This window comes from Lynx rufus, unplaced genomic scaffold (assembly GCF_022079265.1).
Source record: "Lynx rufus isolate CCGP_SWC_20201006 ecotype Redwood Valley unplaced genomic scaffold, mLynRuf1.p SCAF_10, whole genome shotgun sequence".
In the NCBI taxonomy this organism is placed as follows: domain Eukaryota; kingdom Metazoa; phylum Chordata; class Mammalia; order Carnivora; family Felidae; genus Lynx; species Lynx rufus.
Genome location: NW_025814824.1, coordinates 19,249,474 through 19,267,301, shown reverse-complemented (window position 1 = coordinate 19,267,301; position 17,828 = coordinate 19,249,474). Strand labels below are relative to the sequence as shown.

Below are 17,828 nucleotides of genomic sequence, written 5' to 3'. Positions count from 1 at the left end.
ACAGTTCATGCAAACAACAGAATTTTACCCCCAAATCCCATAATCATACCTTTCAGTAATACATAAACCACGGCCAAGTTGTTTGAGTGTTTCGTGTTCATTTTCTCTGCCCTCCCTCTACGTTGTCAGTCATCTGGAGGAATACATAATAAGAGCAAGGACACAGTAATCTACACACAGGTTATTATTGGTATCTTATTAACGAAGAATGTTTATAGAACTATTTTGTAAGCAACTTAAAGTAGCATGAAAACCAGATCTTCATCTACAAATGAGGACTGTTTCACAAGAATGTTATTGGTTTAAAATACCAGCTGTATGGTATTTAAACATCTGGAAAAGCATTTTTACATGTGTGCAACATCTGGGTAAATAGATCTGCTAAAAATTAAGTAGCCCTCACACGAGAAATTAAGCAAGCGAATAAAGACGTTCTTTTTCTTACGTTTCATTCTCTGCGCTGTGAAAGGATGATGCTCTGTCCTTAAATAAGGAAAATGAATTGAGAAACGCAGTATCTAAGAATTAGAGAAACAAGTTAGGTGGGGGAGGGGGAGAAATTAGTCTCAAAGATATTAACAGATTTATAGGGAGAAACCTTAGTTTTGCTTTTATTTCCACATACATGTGCTTTACATCATACATGATCAATTCCTTGAACATAAATTGTAAGTAAATATACTCAAACTTACATATTTGGAATGTTACTAATAATTCCCATAGCTGTGATAGTTTTTTAAGTACGTACTAGCTGTGTTAACTTCCTTTTTATCAGCCTCCTCACCTAGGAAATAGGAGTCGCAACAGTATCTGCTGCTCAGATTTGGTTTAAGAATTAAATGCTGTTCGGGGCGCCTGGGTGGCTCAGTTCGTTGGGTGACCGACTTCGGTTCAGGTCATGATCTCACGGTTTGTGAGTTCGAGCCCCGCGTCGGGCTCTGTGCTGACGGCTCAGAGCCTGGAGCCTATTTCAGATTCTGTGTCTCCACCTCTCTCTACCCCTCCCCTGCTCATGCTCTGTGTCCCTCTGTCTCTCAATAATAAATAAACGTTAAAAAAAATTTTTTTTAATAAAAATTTAAAAAAAGAATTAAATGCTGTTCTACACTAAAGATCAACAGACGACAGCCCACAGGCCAAATTGAGCTCCCTGTCTGTACTGTACCACTTGTACACTTGTGGTGTACAAAAGCAAAGATTGGCTTTTATTTTTTAAGCGATCGAAAAAAAAATCAAGAATGATGTTTCTTGACACTTGAAAATTTTGTGAAATTCACATTTTCGCGTCCAAGACAAAGTTTTGTCGGAACCTGGCCGCACTCCTGCATTTACGTATTGTCTATAAACGCTTTCCTGCTACGTTGGCAGAGTTGAACAGTTGCATCTGGGACCCTGTGGCCTGCAAAGCCTAAAATATTTACTATCCAGCCGTGTACTGAAAAGCTTGCCCACCCTTCTCTACGCTAAAGTGCCTTGAAAATGGCTGATACATATTTGTACTAAACAAATGTTATTTTCATGAAAAGTATTAAATGTTAAGTAAAATAAACAATATCACTCATAACCGAAAACCCATGTCAGAGTCTGAAAACAGTCATCATATATTATCCCTCAAAATCATACTAAAAAAAAAACTATTAATTGCATGACAAATCATTTATGGTTTGAAAATGTAAAATGACATTAGGAATATAATGTACCGAACTCATTTCACAAGGGGCTTATTTTCAGAATGGTTTTTAAAAAAATAATTTGGTATTTCTTTGTTTGTTTGTTTGTTTGTTTGTTTGTTTTTGAGAGGGGGAGAGAGAATCCCAAGCAGGCCCCGCACTGTTAGTGCATAGCCCGACACAGGGCTCAAACCCATGAACCATGAGATCATGACCTGAGCCAAAGTCAAGAGTCAGATGTTCAACCAACTGAGCTACCCAGGTGCCCCTCAGAATGTTTTATACATTCCTTGTGGAAAACTGTTATGCCATCAGCTTACACATCCTCTCTCCTTAATTTTCTTGTCATATGACCAATTCTTCTGGTTACTGTTGTCCTTCAGTTCCAAACTTACTCTGATTCCCTATCTTAATTCTCCATTTTTACCCACTGTCTAATCCCTCTCAGTGGAAATTCTAGCCATAGTCCTGCATTCTCTGAAGGGTAGAAGGAGAATCTGAAGGGTGGGGACCGAGAGTTGTGACACAAACTTCGGAGTGTACGTGATCACAAAGAGGCCAGGTCAAGCGGTACCCCATTGAGAAGGGCTCAAAAATGCAGTCTGCACAAGTCCTTCGAGCTTATCTCTTAGGTCACACGACAAACCAAATTCTTCTCTTAGCATCAATGTCACCCTGTTGTATTTGCCAAAGAATTAGGCAACAACATGTTTCTGGGCCAAACTGACCCATCTATAAAAACATTTTGAGGCACTAAAGAAAATATTTTACCAAATTGGTTTAGATTCTTTTATTTTATCCCTGTTTTCTCTAGACAGACTTTCCTGGCATGACTGATACACCAGGAATTTTGCCCAGATTCAGTCTGATGTACGGATGTGTATGTAATTGATTTGTGTAGATGGGTCAAATCTCCCTCAGACCTTTTTAGGCTATTCAGGGTTTCCAAGCTGAGTTGTATCATCTGAGCCGGTTTCCTTTTCGGTCTCTTACCCCTGCATCCCCATAGCCTGTTTCTGTTTCTCTTTATCCACCGTCTCCAGCAGTTTGGCCAAGTTACCATTCACATCAACTATAGAATCAGAAAGTGGACAAGCGCAAAAAAAGCTGACATTCAGACACACCTTGCTCTTTGTGACACCTCTAGAACAGTTGGCAAAAGACTAGTTCGGGTTGAGCTATGACTTAAGTTCTCCAAGCTGGCTAGCACAGAAAACCGAGTTGGCCTTAAGGAAAAGAGACCCGGTGGGAATTTGTAATAAAGTAGAACTGTTTTATTAAGTTAGAAATATCAAAGCATTTTAATCGGATTTCAAACATGCTCCAGAAAACCTCTTTGAGACCCTCAACATTCAAAGTGACAAAAATTGGGAAAAATTCAAATGGTTAATAACTTCATTATGTAAAGGGTTGATACAAACCCATAACTAAACATTCAGAGCAAAAAACGAGCAGTTTTCATTAGCAAAGACGTGAGCAGACAATTCACCAAAAGGGAAAATACTTCCAGTGAGTAAATCTACTGGAAAATGTTCTACCTCACTGATATTCAAAGAAATTCAAAGCAAGACATTGAGTTGTCATTTTTTTCACCCTGTCATTTGATGTGTCCTTTCATGCCATGTGGAATTTGACACAAAAAAGATTTTGAAAGGATAGAACTCTCTTCTTGAGAGGGAATAGTAAAATGAATTCACACCCTACGACAGGGTGCCTAAGTTCATTCACCCTCTCTAGAAAGCTATTTGATCATCTGTCACCAAGAACCTCAAATTTTATAATGTACTTTGATATGCTGTTAATAAAGAAAATTATCACTATGAAAATCTGTATACAAAGTTGTAAATTATAATGTTATTTATATTAGTGCAAGCAGAGTGTTTTACAGTAGGGATTTGGTAAAGCTCACTGTAACTTTATGAAGCTATTTAAATACGAATTTTAAAACACAGAAAAATGTGTAGGATATAATGTTGAAAGCAAAATATAGGCTATATTTTATATACAAAATAATCACAGTTATTTGTTTTTTTCTTTTTAATGTTTATTTTTGAGACAGAGAGAGACAGAGCATGAATGGGGGAGGGTCAGAGAGAGAGGGAGACACAGAATCCCAAACAGGCTCCAGGCTCCGAGCTGTCAGCACAGAGCCTGACGCCGGGCTCGAACTCACGGACCGTGAGATCATGACCTGAGCCACCCAGGCGCCCCTTGTTTGTTTGTTAAGTAGGCTCCACACTCAGCCTGGAACCCAACACGGGGCTTGAACTCATGACCCTGAGATCAGGACCTGAGCTAAGAGCAAGAGTAGGACGCTTAACTGAAGGAGAGAGGGAGAGAGAGAGGAGAGGGACTGAGTCCTCAGGTGTCCCTAATCATAGTCTTTTAAAATTGCACTGTGTAATATAGTAGCCACAGGTCTCACATGACTAATTTTTAAATAAGATTTAAAAATTATGTCCTCCATCGCATCAGCCACCCTTCAAGTGCTCAGTGGCGACATGTCAGTGGTGGCTTCTAAATTGCATAGTGCAGGTCCAAAAATGACCTTCCATTATCTCAGAAAGTTCGTTTAGACAGCACTGATACAAAATAACCCCTAAAGCTGCATAGTTCAAAGACTGGAAAAAGTTAAAATTAGAAGAAAAAAAAATAATAGTTTTCGGTGGGCATTTCAACCAAGGAATTTCTTCCTTTTTCCTGTTCTTTTAGTTTTTTAATTTTCTGCCATGACCATATTAATTTTATAATGGAAAATAAATCACTGGCCTTATTTGAAATACTTTTTTTCAAGTATTGAAAATGGGGGCACCTGGGGGGCTTGGTCGGTTAAGCGTCCAACTTTGGCTCAGGTCATGATCTTACAGTTCATGGGTTCAAGCCCTGCTTCAGGCTCTGACACCTCAGAGCCCAGAACCTGCTTCGGATTCTGTGTCTCCCTCTCTCTCTTCGCCTCCCCCACTCACACTCTGTCTCTCGAAAATGAATAAACATTTAAAAAAAATTTTTTTAAGTGTGGAAAATAAGTACAAGGATAGCTTGGGGAAAGCCAACTAAAATTTTCTCTCTAGAGTGATTTCTGTTGCTGCTGTTGACATTCAGGTCAGATCAGAATTTCAGAAACTTAGGTCCTTAGGGAATGGGGCACCGTGGAATTGGTATTCAGTCTTGGAAAAGTTTGCACACACCCATAATTCAGAATTCCCTTACTACCAGCATTTCCTCTGCCGTGCTTCACAGTTCCACACAAGTGGGTTACAAATGGAGTCTTTTGGTCTTAACCTGTGCTCTGGAGCCAACATGAAACACTCACTGTGTCTTACCAGTGATGCACAAAGAAAAGAAGAATCATTAGTGTCTCTGGAAATCATCTGTATTTTCTTCTTGGTTTCCATTTTCAGTTTGTATCTGGTTCCGGCTAAATCTAGCAAAGAAGGATCAAGTGGACCTTCAGTAAATGAGCTGTTTCTACACACACATTGACCTTGATGAAGTGTGAACATAGGCGCATTCAGTCGGGTTGTGCCTCTGGATTCTTGACACACGCTGATGGATCCACGAGGGTGCAGGGTTAGAGTCCAGCCACTCAAGTGTCAGCCACATTCTGTAGGTCTGTCTGGTTGTTGCCTAGGCTCTTTCGATGGCTGCCCCAGTGCATGGCCACCAAGTTGGTTGTTGCTGAAATATTTTATGTGAATGGGGACATAACCCAAGGAGTTAATGATAAGTTGGAATGCTGAATAAGTTATTGTTCTGTCTATACTCTGCAAGTAAATCTGTATCTTAATTATGCAAAAATTTGTAAGTCTTTTCCAGTTAGCTCTAGTGAAAACAAAGAAATGACAGTCATCAGATTAAGCAAGTTTGAAATGTGGGAGTTACTTATCTTCATGAGATTTAAGCCAGAAGAAATGCCCAACGAACCAGCTAAGGGAGATTATCTGGTGCCTCGATACTTAGGGGGCAAGGAGTCACAATGAAAGTGACAGCCTATGTGATGTAAGTTTGTGGTATAATAGAGCAATTTTTAAGAAGCATGGGAGGACAGCTGCTTTTGGCCATGAGATATCATGTCAGAGAGCAAGGAGTTGGTGATCTCTCCTGACCTGCTCGTGGAACCACCCCAAGACAGTGACACAGGCTATTGCGTGTGGATGGAGTACAAGAAAGATAGGAGGAAGGTCAATGAATTGAAAAGTCAATGACGTGAATGCTCAAGGCATTAAATATTGAAATCGTCAGTCAGTGAGGGGTATTACAAGAGAAGGGATTTATGTGTATAAATCAAGGATAGACATTGGCTCACTGGCACGTAAGCATAAAATTAGTAGGGTAATGGAACATAGTGTAGTTATAAGTAGAAAGATCAATGTGCTGTAAAATATTCTTTGCAAGGAATAGTCTTTGCTACTTGGTCACTAGATGAACTTTCTTATCTTCTCTCAGTGTCTAGGACCATGGGCTTCCACATCAGAGGGGTTAAACATTTGTCGTGTTTGCTTTTGCCCACGTTGAGGCCCTGCGTTCTCTTTAGTCTGAGAGTGTGACTGCCTCTTGACCGTTCCCTCCAGAGTCTCTTTCTGCCCTCTCTTTCACCCACTCTGGTTTCCATCACTTCACTTCATTCACAAGCTCCATCTAATCACCTGGAAACCTCAGCCCAGGAGGTACCAAGCAAATGCACTCTCTTTCTTTGCTTCTCTAAACATCCTGTGCGGTAGACTACTTTGACTCACAGGCACAAATTACAATATTAAAACCTTCAGGATCTGTCTTCCAGCCCGGAGAGTATGCCAGAAGTGGATCTCAAATAATCACTTGCAAAGATTTGCAAAGACTAAGAAAATTATGGAGGAAGTTACATCTGTCCGGCTGTGCTTAGTATCCTTATTATTTCTATTCCTGTCATCTGATTTAGATAGCAGAAGTAGGAAGGCCAGGCGCTGACTTTAATTATTTGTCATCCCAACTGTTCTGTTTATATGTGGTATCCATTTTCTTGGTTTGCGGTGGGGTTGAGGGTATTGAACATTTTCCAACATTTTGAAGATACTCCCCCTTTAACGTATGGGCAATGTTAGGAAGAAACGTTCTCTAAGTGAGCAGTTGGCAGAAACCTGAATGATTTTTCAGTTTCTTATAAACCACATTTTTCTGGATTTGAAAGCATGGTTAGAATAACTTCGTGCAATTCCAGGGAACAGAAAGATTTCAGTGGATTTACAGTTTGACCAAGGATTTGAGGTAAGCGAATCGCCTTCCCAAGAGGTTCCTATGTAGCAATTTTGCCGTCTCTGATAGTGGCCGTCGTTGCAAGCTGTTGTGTGCCAGGGTCACGGCTAAGCACTTGGCACGCATTGTCTCCTTCTGTCCTCTCAAACGTTGAGAGATAATAAGGAAACTGAGGTCCAGTCACTTGTCCAAGGTCATACCAGTATTGGAGGCAGAGCCATGTTTCAAACTGAGGTCTCCAGCCCACAGCTCTGGCCCTTCCCTCCTCACCCCCCACCCCACAACAGGAGCTTGGCACAGAATGTGTTTTGAATTCTCGTGGCACCGACATCAGATAGGACACCTAACAACATGATCCTGCTGTAGGTACAAAGTCAAACTACCAAGCTTTTTCCTCAGTCACCGAGGGAGGAAAGAAATATGCAGAGGACCAGCTTGCAGATGTTTTTTCATAAGGCTTTGGAGTCCCTGTCTTTTGAGTTGTTGCATGTATACACCCAGTTGACACGTATCAATGAAATACCTGACAGAACATTTCCTAATTCCTTGTTAAAGACGTTAATCTTTCAGAGTATTCATTGTTTAAAAAAAGGGGGGGGGGTGCAATATTTGATAAGCTCCAAATGATTGTTTTAATTCACATTTTACATTATCGTGGATCGTGTTAAAACTAGTTTTGTTTAAAATAGTGACCTTTAATAAGGCTAATTTACTCTCAAATGAGTTACATCTGAGAAGAAACAGTGACGCTCGTCAGAGCAATTCAAAGTGAAGAACCATATTTAAAACGTAGCGTTGTATGAATTCCTGAAGCATAAAGTCCTACATTGTGACAATCTCCTTTCCGGATCAATTTCAGAAGCAGAAACGGTGCCAGTCAGAAGGTCCCCAGGGTAGGGTCCCTGGGCTCCACATGTCCCAACATGTGCCAGTAGACGGAAAGAAGCCCCGTGAGCTCCTGGGCATGACAGTGGAGTGTAGGTGTGTGGCCAGCAGATGTCTGGACCTGTAACTCTGCACATCCGGGTTTAAAAATATTGTGAAGCACGATAAATGTGTGGCCCCTGCCCCCGCCTTAGCTGAACAATCAGTTACATTGCAGACATCTTCATGCTCTGTAGATCTGTGCCTCACTCCTGTAAGCCGAGTGTCTGGCTTTGGCCTTTTTCACAGAAAGCTCAAGGACCACAGAAGTGGGCACACAAGTTATGAACACAGAATCATAGTCACCTGACCAGTTTCTGGCGTTTATTAGTGTGTTTGTGGATCACTCAGATCGTCTGTACCTCTGATACCAAAGGGCTCCTCTGGGCCCTGGAGAGTTCATCCCCATTTCTGCAGGGTACACAGAACCTCGGGAGCCAGGTGAGAGAACTGATGGGTGACTAGCATCCCTCAGTGGCAATTCGACAGTCTGCAGGTTTACGTCTTCAGTGACTTAGTTTTGCGTTTAAAGTCTGCGTTCTAGATTGTATGGGGAATATAAATCAATGTGGTTTATCAACCCATTGGTAAGAGGGAAAACTACCAGCGGGGAGAGGCAGGCGGGTGGATGGCTTGTATCATGGGCAAGAGTTAAGGGTCTTAAACATAAGTGAATCTTGTGGGAAGAAGATGGATGTGTTGGCCAAGTAATCAGGAGTTGCAGACGTTCTAGAAATGGGCGTTCAGACGTCTGGTGTGATGCTGACTTTTGCCAAAGGGAGATGCCAGCTGGGCAGAGGGGAAGCGAGGAGAGCAATAGCCCACTGAGAGAACGTCCGCTCTCCATGGGCAGCAGGACCGCAAAGGCTACAGATGTGAAATCGTGTCACTTCAGGCCCACTGGTAGTTGTTCATGCAGAGATTTGGGCCAGGTCATAGCCCGAAGAAAGCCAGCTTCCAGTTGGGTTCTTGGGCCGCATCCCCTGGATCCGGCCTTTTCCTCAGTGGGAGGGAGGTTTGTCCTTGAGCCAGAAGGAAATCAGTGATTCCTACCTCCAGGCAAATAACTGCATCTCGGTAAGCTGCACTTAAGTTGTCTGCTGGGGTTTCCCGTTGGACTTTACTGCCTGCCAACACAGAAAACAAGCAGGACTGCAGACCCAGCAGGTTGTTTTAGGAGCGACAGAGGCTCAGGCACGCGTGTCCTTCACAGAACTTGGCGTGTTTGGAACGTCCCAGCCCCCACCCTAAGATAAACAAACAAGGAGGACACATTTTTCACATTCTCAAGGAGGAGAATCTTCTTCATGCCCAAGTTACAGAGATCGGAAGCTCTGGTGAAGTATTCCCTACAGAAATCCCACAAATCTCTTCTCCAAGGGTGGTGGGTTCAAATTCTCCTGGGCTTTGCTTTTGTTCCCCTTTCCTCCTAGTAATCTCTCCTTCATCTAGATTCCACTCAAAACTGCCTTTGCTTTTAAGTCTTGCTCCTCCAGACCTTTCCTTCTCGTGTGACCCTAACCTCTTGCGTTTCCCACTCTTCCGGGCCCATCCCGTGGACCTGTAAGCACGCACGCACCATCCCTCCTGTCTTTGTACACCCTCCAGCACCCCTTCATTCCCAGCTTCTAGCAAATGCTGTGTGTGTCCAGGAATTGTGTGTGCAGGGGTGAGGGTGGCAGGCCAATCCAAGGGGGCAGGGGAGCTCAGGAAGGATTTCTTGGGGGAAGTCCTGTTGATCTGGGCCTTGAAGGATTACCGGTGAGGACTGCATTACCGGCTACAGGTCAGCCACCCTTGTGTGACCGCTGTGACATGGAGCCCATTTTTGTGGAGAAGAGGATTCGCGTAGCAGTTCAGACAGAAGATGAGCGGCAGGGTCAGGCTGTGCTAAGTGTTGAATGCTGGAATGAGGACCTCAGGGCCTTTCCCTGGAGGCAGCGTTAGTCCTGTGTTAATAGGGGGGTCTCGTAAAACAGCATTTTCTGGAGATTGGGGTTCTCGAGGATCGGTTGGAAGTACTGAAGATTGGGCGTGTAAGACCCCTGGCTGGTGGTTTGAACAGGGATTTTTCGGATGATCTTGCAGAGAAGACACTCAGCGGTCACACTTTTCTGCCTGTGATTACAAAGAGGGGATCCGGTAGCCTGTCCTCCCAGGGCCCCAGGTAGGGGTGAGTGCTTTTCAGTTTAAGACTCCGCCCCTGGATGGGTGCCAGCCCAGAGGGGGCAGGGAGGGGGAAATAGTAACTCACCCAATCGGCATTGTCTTAGCTCTTTTGGGCTCCTGTAACAAAACACCACAGGTGGATGGCTTATAAACAACCACCGTTTATATCAGTCCCGGAGCCCGGGAGGTCCAAGATCAAAGCGAGAGCAGTTGTGGTGTCTGGTGAGGGCCTGCTCCCTGGTTAACAGAGGACTGTCTTCTCCCTGTGTCCTCACAGGGCAAGAGGGGTGAGGGAGCTCGCCAGCATCTCTCTTATAGGGGCACTGATCCCACTCACCTCCTGTTGGCCCCACATCCAACATCATCACATTAGGGGTGAGGATTTTACTTTTCCGAGGGCATTGATTGCATTCTCGAGAGTTCAGTTCTCGTGACCTAATCAGCTCCAAAAGGCTCCACCTCCTAAAACTGTCACATCAGGGGTTAGGGTTCCGATATCTGAATTTTGGAGAAACGCTTTGACGCTATATCAAGTGTGGTCTGGGCCACACTTACTTTGGTCAGGGTGACTGCACAGAGACCAACCGGCCACCGAGCGCACTCATTGCCTGTCCCCAGGTGTCTCTTCCCATCCCCGTGGGGCTGCAGAGACCAGGCAGGACCTGGCGGGCCCATCGCTCTTTGCTCCCTGCATTCCAGCTTTGTCACCTGCATCAGGTTACACTTCACTGGGAAGGACACTTGCTTTCAGCTTTGGAGTAGTGGGTGGGGGTGACCAGAAGTTCAGAGTCTTTTTCGGTCTTAGGCCTAGGCCAGGCCCACCCCGTTAGCAAGGAGCCCCGTGTTTGGAACAGTAAAACCTTTACTAGTGTCCCTTTTGACTCAGCTGGTTAAGACCCCAAGAGCAGGGGAGTGTGACGCGTACCTCCCCCAAGACTGCCTTTGAACCCGTCTATAGAGGTGAACAAAACCGCACTGTTTCTCCCCGTCGGCCTTGCCCAGGTCTCCCACGTTGCTGGTTTGTTCTCTTCCTTGCAACCCCAGGCCCGGGCAAATCACTAAAAAGTTAGTGCCACCGAGCCTCCTGGCCCACACTGTCCCCTCCCAGATTGCAGCTCACAGAACGAAGTGGGTGAGGCCTCATCTTCTGCAGGTTCCACTGCCTTGTGAAGCATGCAAATCTCGTTTAGTTCATTTAGGATTTAGTCCAGGGGCTTTGATGTGTAGATTTGTAGATATCCACCCCCGAGCCCCCCCCCCCATGGCACGGTGGAGGGGGGAAGATAAGGAATTTTCACCATGGAACGAAAAGCAACTTACTGTGTGAAGTCCGGATCTTAACTGGGAAGAATAAAAAGAATGAAGGTGGCGTGGTTAGGTTTTCATCACAGGACTTGCCCTTCTCGCTGCAAGAATGGAATCTGGTGCTGTCCTGCAGCACCAGAACCTGTAAGCCCTCTGCACCTTGCAGCCCCAGCAGCGTGCTGTGCATATCCCAGCAGCCTCCCCTGGCAGCTTGTTGCAAACGCAAAACCTCAGGCCTCACCCTGTGCTGAATCAGAATCCACGTTTGTTTTTAAGTTTACTTATTTTGAGAGAGAGAAAGTGCCAGTGGGGGAGGAGCAGAGAGCGAGAATCCCAAGCAGGCTCAGCGTTGTCAGCGCAGAGCCCAACATGGGGCTCAATCTCACGAACCGTGAGATCAGGGCCTGAGCCGACGTCCAGTGCTTAATGGACCGAGCCACAAAGGCGCCCCCAGAATCCACGTTTGAACAGGGTCCCCTGGTTGTTAGTAACATACATCAAGGTGAAGGCGCTTTCTGCAGCCCCATGCTTCGCAAAGCTGAGCCTGCACACAGAGGCTGAGTTAACACAGATTCCCGGGGCCTGTGCTGAGATGGAGTTTGTAGACCCGAGTCAAAGGTACAGTGTTACTGACGCTGCTGGTCAGCTGCCCACTTGGTTGGTCTGCAGCTTTTCCCTGAATCCGAAGCTCCAGCCAAGTAGCAAAGAGCAGCCCCCAGCTGCACGCACAGGCAAAGCTTCAGGGAAGCAGCCCGATCAGTGGCCCTGCTTCCAGAGTGGCCCTGAGTGCGGCTGCACCGGACACAGGAACGACCATCTAGGCAAGGCATCTCTGGAACTCGGCGCTGGGCTGGGTCCACTATCCTGGCCGCTATCCTGCAGGCTGGTGCAGGGTCCCCTCCCAGCAGACTCTGCCCAGAGCCTGGGAGCTCCAGCCAGTTCAGTCTTGAAACTCTTAGATCCCTGGACCGCTCCTCCCTTTTCCTGTCTTCTCAAAGCATCTAGCCCCTTGCCTTTGAAGGATTCCAACCAGAAAGGCCCAAAGAGAGCCTGTCCCTGGGGATTCCATCCCCTCCCTCCTAGAGAATGCTAACTATAAGAACTATTTCTAATGGAGACTCACTGGTTGATGCCAGTGTGCACATACCCACCTTGAAAACAGGGCTTCTGTAAGGACCACAGTATGCCTTTCTAGATTTTCTCTAGCTCTAAGGAAAAAACAAAAGGTAACTCTTGCATCACAGGTGTCGCTATTTAATTAATCTTCTTTAGGTTTTTAAAAAATTATTTTAGTTCTTATTAGGGCCTTTGCTATTCATCAGCACTGAAATTTTCAGCCTATAAAATCCCAGGCTCTGAGATACCATTTCTCAGTAAATACTGTTCCCAGGGTTTTAAATTTTACCACTGGTGATGGTAATCAGTAAAAGGCATATAGATAGAAAAATACTATTTTTAGAAAACGTGTATGTAATTTATATAAAAGGGAAATGTATGTAGTGAAATAAACATTGCCCTTTGAGCCATGAAGTCATCTTTCATTGTATCAGACCCGTGGTGCATCAGTATTTAAATATTTCAATAGGCATGAAGTTTAAAGGTTGAAGAAATTGGCGATCGTGGGGTTTACAAGAGTTGGTAAAGATCTGTTTTGGCAAAGCATGTCTTTCCAACTTGATTTGAAATGGTGCACTTGACAGAAGGAAAGAGCAAGACATATTCAGGATCTAGAAAATTTTCCTTGGTGAGCTGGGTTTCCTGGAGATTTCCTGGAACTACAGTCAAAGGGTTATGCAGAAGAGTGTGCTTGGCCTTTGTAACCCTGCGCTCGGAAACTTAGGGAACCTTCTACGTCAGGAAGGCAGACTCTGAGGAGAAAATACTAACAGCTTGAACTCCTAGTCTTCATGGTCAGCCCTGAAATATTTGTTCATTCATCTCCTTTTAGAAATTTGGGAGGGTGGTATATCCAGATATATCAACTGGAAGTATTTTATATACCAAAAAAACACAGCTTGAACTAGCTTAAAAACCAAAGGATACTAATTGGCTGATGTTACTGAAAATCCAGAGGCAGAACCAAGTTCAGGCATGGTTTGACCAAGGAGTTAAAACCAGGTGAGCAGGACCTGGTTTCTTTTTCTGTTTCAAGACAGTTGCTCGAAATTCCTGAGGCTACCTGAGTCATCATCCATGAAATCAAGGCACTCTCTTCCAGAGCTCCCAGAAAAAGTCCTGGGGTTGATGGGACCCGTTGAACTGCTTAGGTAAATTCATGACCATAAAGCAGAGACAAGTAGTTCCAAGTGATGTGGGCCTGAACCAAGCTGGCTGCCATGGGAATAGGATGCTTTGGCTTAAACCACCAGGCACCCACCCCTGTGAGCAGTGGAGGGAGGAGGCTCAACCTCAGGCAGGTGTCTTCATTGCCAGAAACTCGGTCATCACACGTAGCACTAAATCAGGGGGCTGGAAAGAATCACCTGTGTGTCCAGGAAGAAGTGTTCTCATACACCAAGGCTTTTATATCCCCAGAGAAAGGAGGACCTCCCGAATCTGCCTTTGTCTGTGACCTGGGGGGGGGGAATGACTTAGAGGTGAGTGTGTCTGTGGGAGGAAGAGCTGGTCACCTGCTGGTCAACCTGAGAGTTTACTTAATAAAGGAGCCAACGCAAGGCATGAACCTTTTGCATGTAAATCCTGATAACAGCAACTACAGTCCAGCCCTAGGCTACAAGAGTTGAATGCGTACAGAAGATGTGTTGGACTAACAAAACAAACACTTCACAGATTGAGTAATCACATAATTCATGCCTTGTTTTTCTGATGGTTTTTTTTTTTTTTCAGAACCGAATGGAGGAAAGCAAAGCACTCTTTAGAACAATTATCACATATCCCTGGTTCCAGAACTCCTCGGTTATTCTATTCTTAAACAAGAAAGATCTTCTAGAGGAGAAAATTATGTATTCCCACCTAGTTGACTACTTCCCAGAATATGATGGTAAGTCAGTGCTCTTCAGCCAGCCCAGTAGCTGGGGATCCGTCTTGCCCCCCAAGCAATGCAAGAGCTGATGCAGCAGCTTACTGTTGCTGCCTTGTGCATGTGTGATTGACGAAGTACAAATTATTGTTGGCCTTGCCCCGTAACCACCTGAAATGTTTCAATTCCCTGACAATGCTGAAAGTTATAGCCAAAGAAAGCAACTTACATGTTTTGAAATAAGTGTCTCAGAAGAGGGAACAGCCCCACAGTTTTGACCAATCATGTATCAGTCATTACAGTTGGCTCTTTCTTTCGGCAACAGCTGGCTCTTGCCTCTCTATGGAAAGAGAACACAGTTTTATGACAAGAACCCATGCTCTGAAATCACTCTACCCAGGTTGGCATCCAAGTTTTGACACCTCGTATTGCTAGAACCATGATGAAGTCACTTAATTTCTCTGAACAGTAGGACCAAACTCATGCAGTCGTCTTACAGGCTCTAACAGAGATAACATATGTACGACATTTTTAGCATGATTCCGGACACATGGCGAGTGTTAGCAAATATTTATTTGGGGGAGGGGGGAAGGTGCTGCATGGCCTGATGCAATCCTATCATCCTTCGGGATGGCACCGACCCCTTGAACTCTTCCTGTAGTGCTTAGAATCCATAACACCCACATCAGTACCCCAATGGCTTTGCATTATTTCCTTACTTACAAGCACTCCTTATAAACAGATCTTGCCTACCCAGCTAGAGTGTGAAATCATCAATGACTAGATAGGACACCCAGCCATTCCGAGAAATAGTTGTTGACCGGTAACAAAATGCATCCACACCAAGCCACTCTGAAACAAGTCAAAGAGTCACAGCCACCACCCGAAAGAGCTTTTATGACAGGATACACACACATCTCCCCATACATACTGCAGTCTGGATGAAGAGTGGCAAACTGTGGCCTGCCACCTGTTTTTATAAAGAAAGTTTTATTGAAACAGCCACACCCTGTTCATTTACACACAGTTTTTATGCTTTTAACAGCAGAATTGAGTAGCTGTGACAGACTCGTCCACAAAACCTAAAATATTTACTCTCTGGCCCTCTTTTAATTGAAGTATAGTTGACACATAACGTCACATTAGTTTCAGGTGTACAACGTAGTGATTGGACAAGTCTGTATGTTGTGCTGTGCTCACAAGTGTGGCTGCCATCTGTCCCCATACAGCATTGGTGACTGTATTTCCCTACCATTGACTGTGTTCCCTTTGCTGTGCCTGTGATCCCTGGACCTCATTCCACAGCTAGAAGCCTGAATCTCCCAACCCCCCTTTTGTCATTTTCCCCACCTCCCCCATCTGCCTGCTCTCTGGCAGCCATCAGTTGTTAGTATTTATGGGTCTGTTTCTCCCTTTTGTTTATTCATTTGTTTTTTAGATTCCATACAAGTTAAATCATATACTATTTGTCTCTGACTTACATCACTTAGCATTATACTCTCTAGGTCCGTCCATGTTGTCTCATTGGCACTGTCTCATCTTTTATTATGGCTGCATAGTATTCCTCTGTGTGTGTGTTTGTGTGTGTGTGTGTGTACACACACACACACACATCTCCCTTATCCATTTGTCTATTGATGGACACTTACATTCCTTCTGTATCTTGGCTATTGTAAACAACACTGCTATAAACATAGGTGTGCATGTGTGTCTTCACATTGTTTTCACTTTTGCCAGGATTACGGATCATATGGTAATTCTATTTTTAATTTTTTTGAGGAGTTTCCATACTGTTTTCCACAGTGGTTACACCAGTCTGTATTCCCACCAACAGAGCACAAGGGTTTCTTTTTCTCCACATCTTCGCCAACACTTACTTGTTCCTTGGGTTTTTATTTTACCCATTGTGACTAGTGTGAGGTGATATCTCGGTGTGGTTTTAATTTTTATGTACCTGTTGGAAAAATGTCTATTTGGGTCCTCTGTCCACTTTTAATCAGATTAACTGTGTTGTTAGTGTTGAGTTGTGTAAGTTCTTTATATATTTTGGATATTCAACCCTTATCAAACGTATCATTTGTTTTATGGTTTTAGGTCTCACATTTAGGTCTTCAATCCATTTTGAGTTTACTTTTGTATGTGATGGAAGAAAGTGGTCCAGTTTCATTATTTTTCATGTAGCTGTCCAATTTTCCCAGCACCGTTCATTAAAGAGACTGTCTTCTCCACATTGTGTATTCTTGCCCCCTCCATCATAGAATAATTGATCATATAAGCATGGGTTTATTTCTGGGCTCTCCATTCCATTGATCTATGTATATGATTTTGTGCTAGTACCATAGTGTTGTGATTACTACAGTTTTTTTTTTTAATTTTTTTTTTAGTGTTTTATTTTATTTTTGAGACAGAGAGAGACAGAGCATGAGCGGGGGAGGGTTAGAGAGAGAGGGAGACACAGAATCAGAAGCAGGCTCCAGTCTCTGAGCTGTCAGCACAGAGCCTGACGCGGGGCTCGAACTCACAGACGGTGAGATCGTGACCTGAGCCGAAGTCGGAAGCTCAACCAACTGAGCCACCTGGGCGCCCCGTGATTACTACAGTTTTGTAGTAGATCTTGAAATTTGGGATTGTGATATCTCCAGCTTTGTTCTTGTTCCTCATGATTGCTTTGGCTATTCAGGGTCTTTTGTGGTTCCATACAAATTTTAGGATTGGTTGTACTATTTCTGTGAAAAATGCTCTTGGTATTATGATAGGGATTTTCTGGAATCTGTCGATTGCTCTGGGTAGTATGGACGTTTTAATGATACTAATTTTTCCAATCCATAGGCATGGAAAATTTTTCATTTGTTTGTGTTATCTTCAGTTTGTTTCATCAGTTTTATAGTTTTCAGAGTACAGATCTTTCACCTTCTTGGTTCAGTTTATTCCTGGGTATTTTCTTATTTGGGGCTCAACTGTCAATAGGATTGTTTTCTTCATTTCACTTTCTGCTACTACATCATTAGTGTATAGAAACGCAACTAACTTTTGTGTATTAATTTCGTATCCTGAAACTTTACTTATGACTTCTAGTAGTTTTTTGTAAAGTCTTTGGGGTTTTCTCTGTAAAGAAATACAGTGTATAGGAGCACCTGGTTGAGCAACTGACTCTTGTTTTAGCACAAATCATGATCCCAGGGTCGTGGGATCGAGCCCTGAGTCCTGAGAATCCGAGCTTGGGATTCTCTCTCTCCCCCTGTCCCTCTCCCATGCATATACTCTTGCTCTCTCTAAAAATGAAAACAATAAAGGTTTTATTAAAAAATGCAGTGTACACATAGTGATGGTTTAACTTCTTCCTTACCAGTTTGCATGCCTTTTATTCTTTTTTCTTGTCTGATTACTGTGTCTAGTACTGGGAGTACTGTATTGAATGAAAGTAGTGAGAGTGGACATCCCGATCTTTGGGAAAATGTTTTTCCCTATTGAGTATGACACTAGCTGTGGGTTTTTCTTATGTGGCCTTTATTATCTCGAGGTTATGTTCCCTCTAAGGTAACTTTGTT

At 43.9% G+C, this 17,828-nt stretch overlaps 1 protein-coding gene across 4 annotated transcripts in view; it reads left to right on the top strand.

The window, feature by feature from the left end:
- LOC124528694 (guanine nucleotide-binding protein G(q) subunit alpha) overlaps positions 1-17,828 on the top strand; it is a 315,654-nt gene that overhangs the window by 282,281 nt on the left and 15,545 nt on the right. For all 4 annotated transcript variants that reach the window (XM_047102448.1, XM_047102455.1, XM_047102468.1 and 1 more), the window contains one exon: positions 14,148-14,301. In XM_047102448.1, the coding sequence (XP_046958404.1) occupies positions 14,148-14,301 (154 nt within the window). The remainder of the gene's footprint in view (positions 1-14,147; positions 14,302-17,828) is intronic.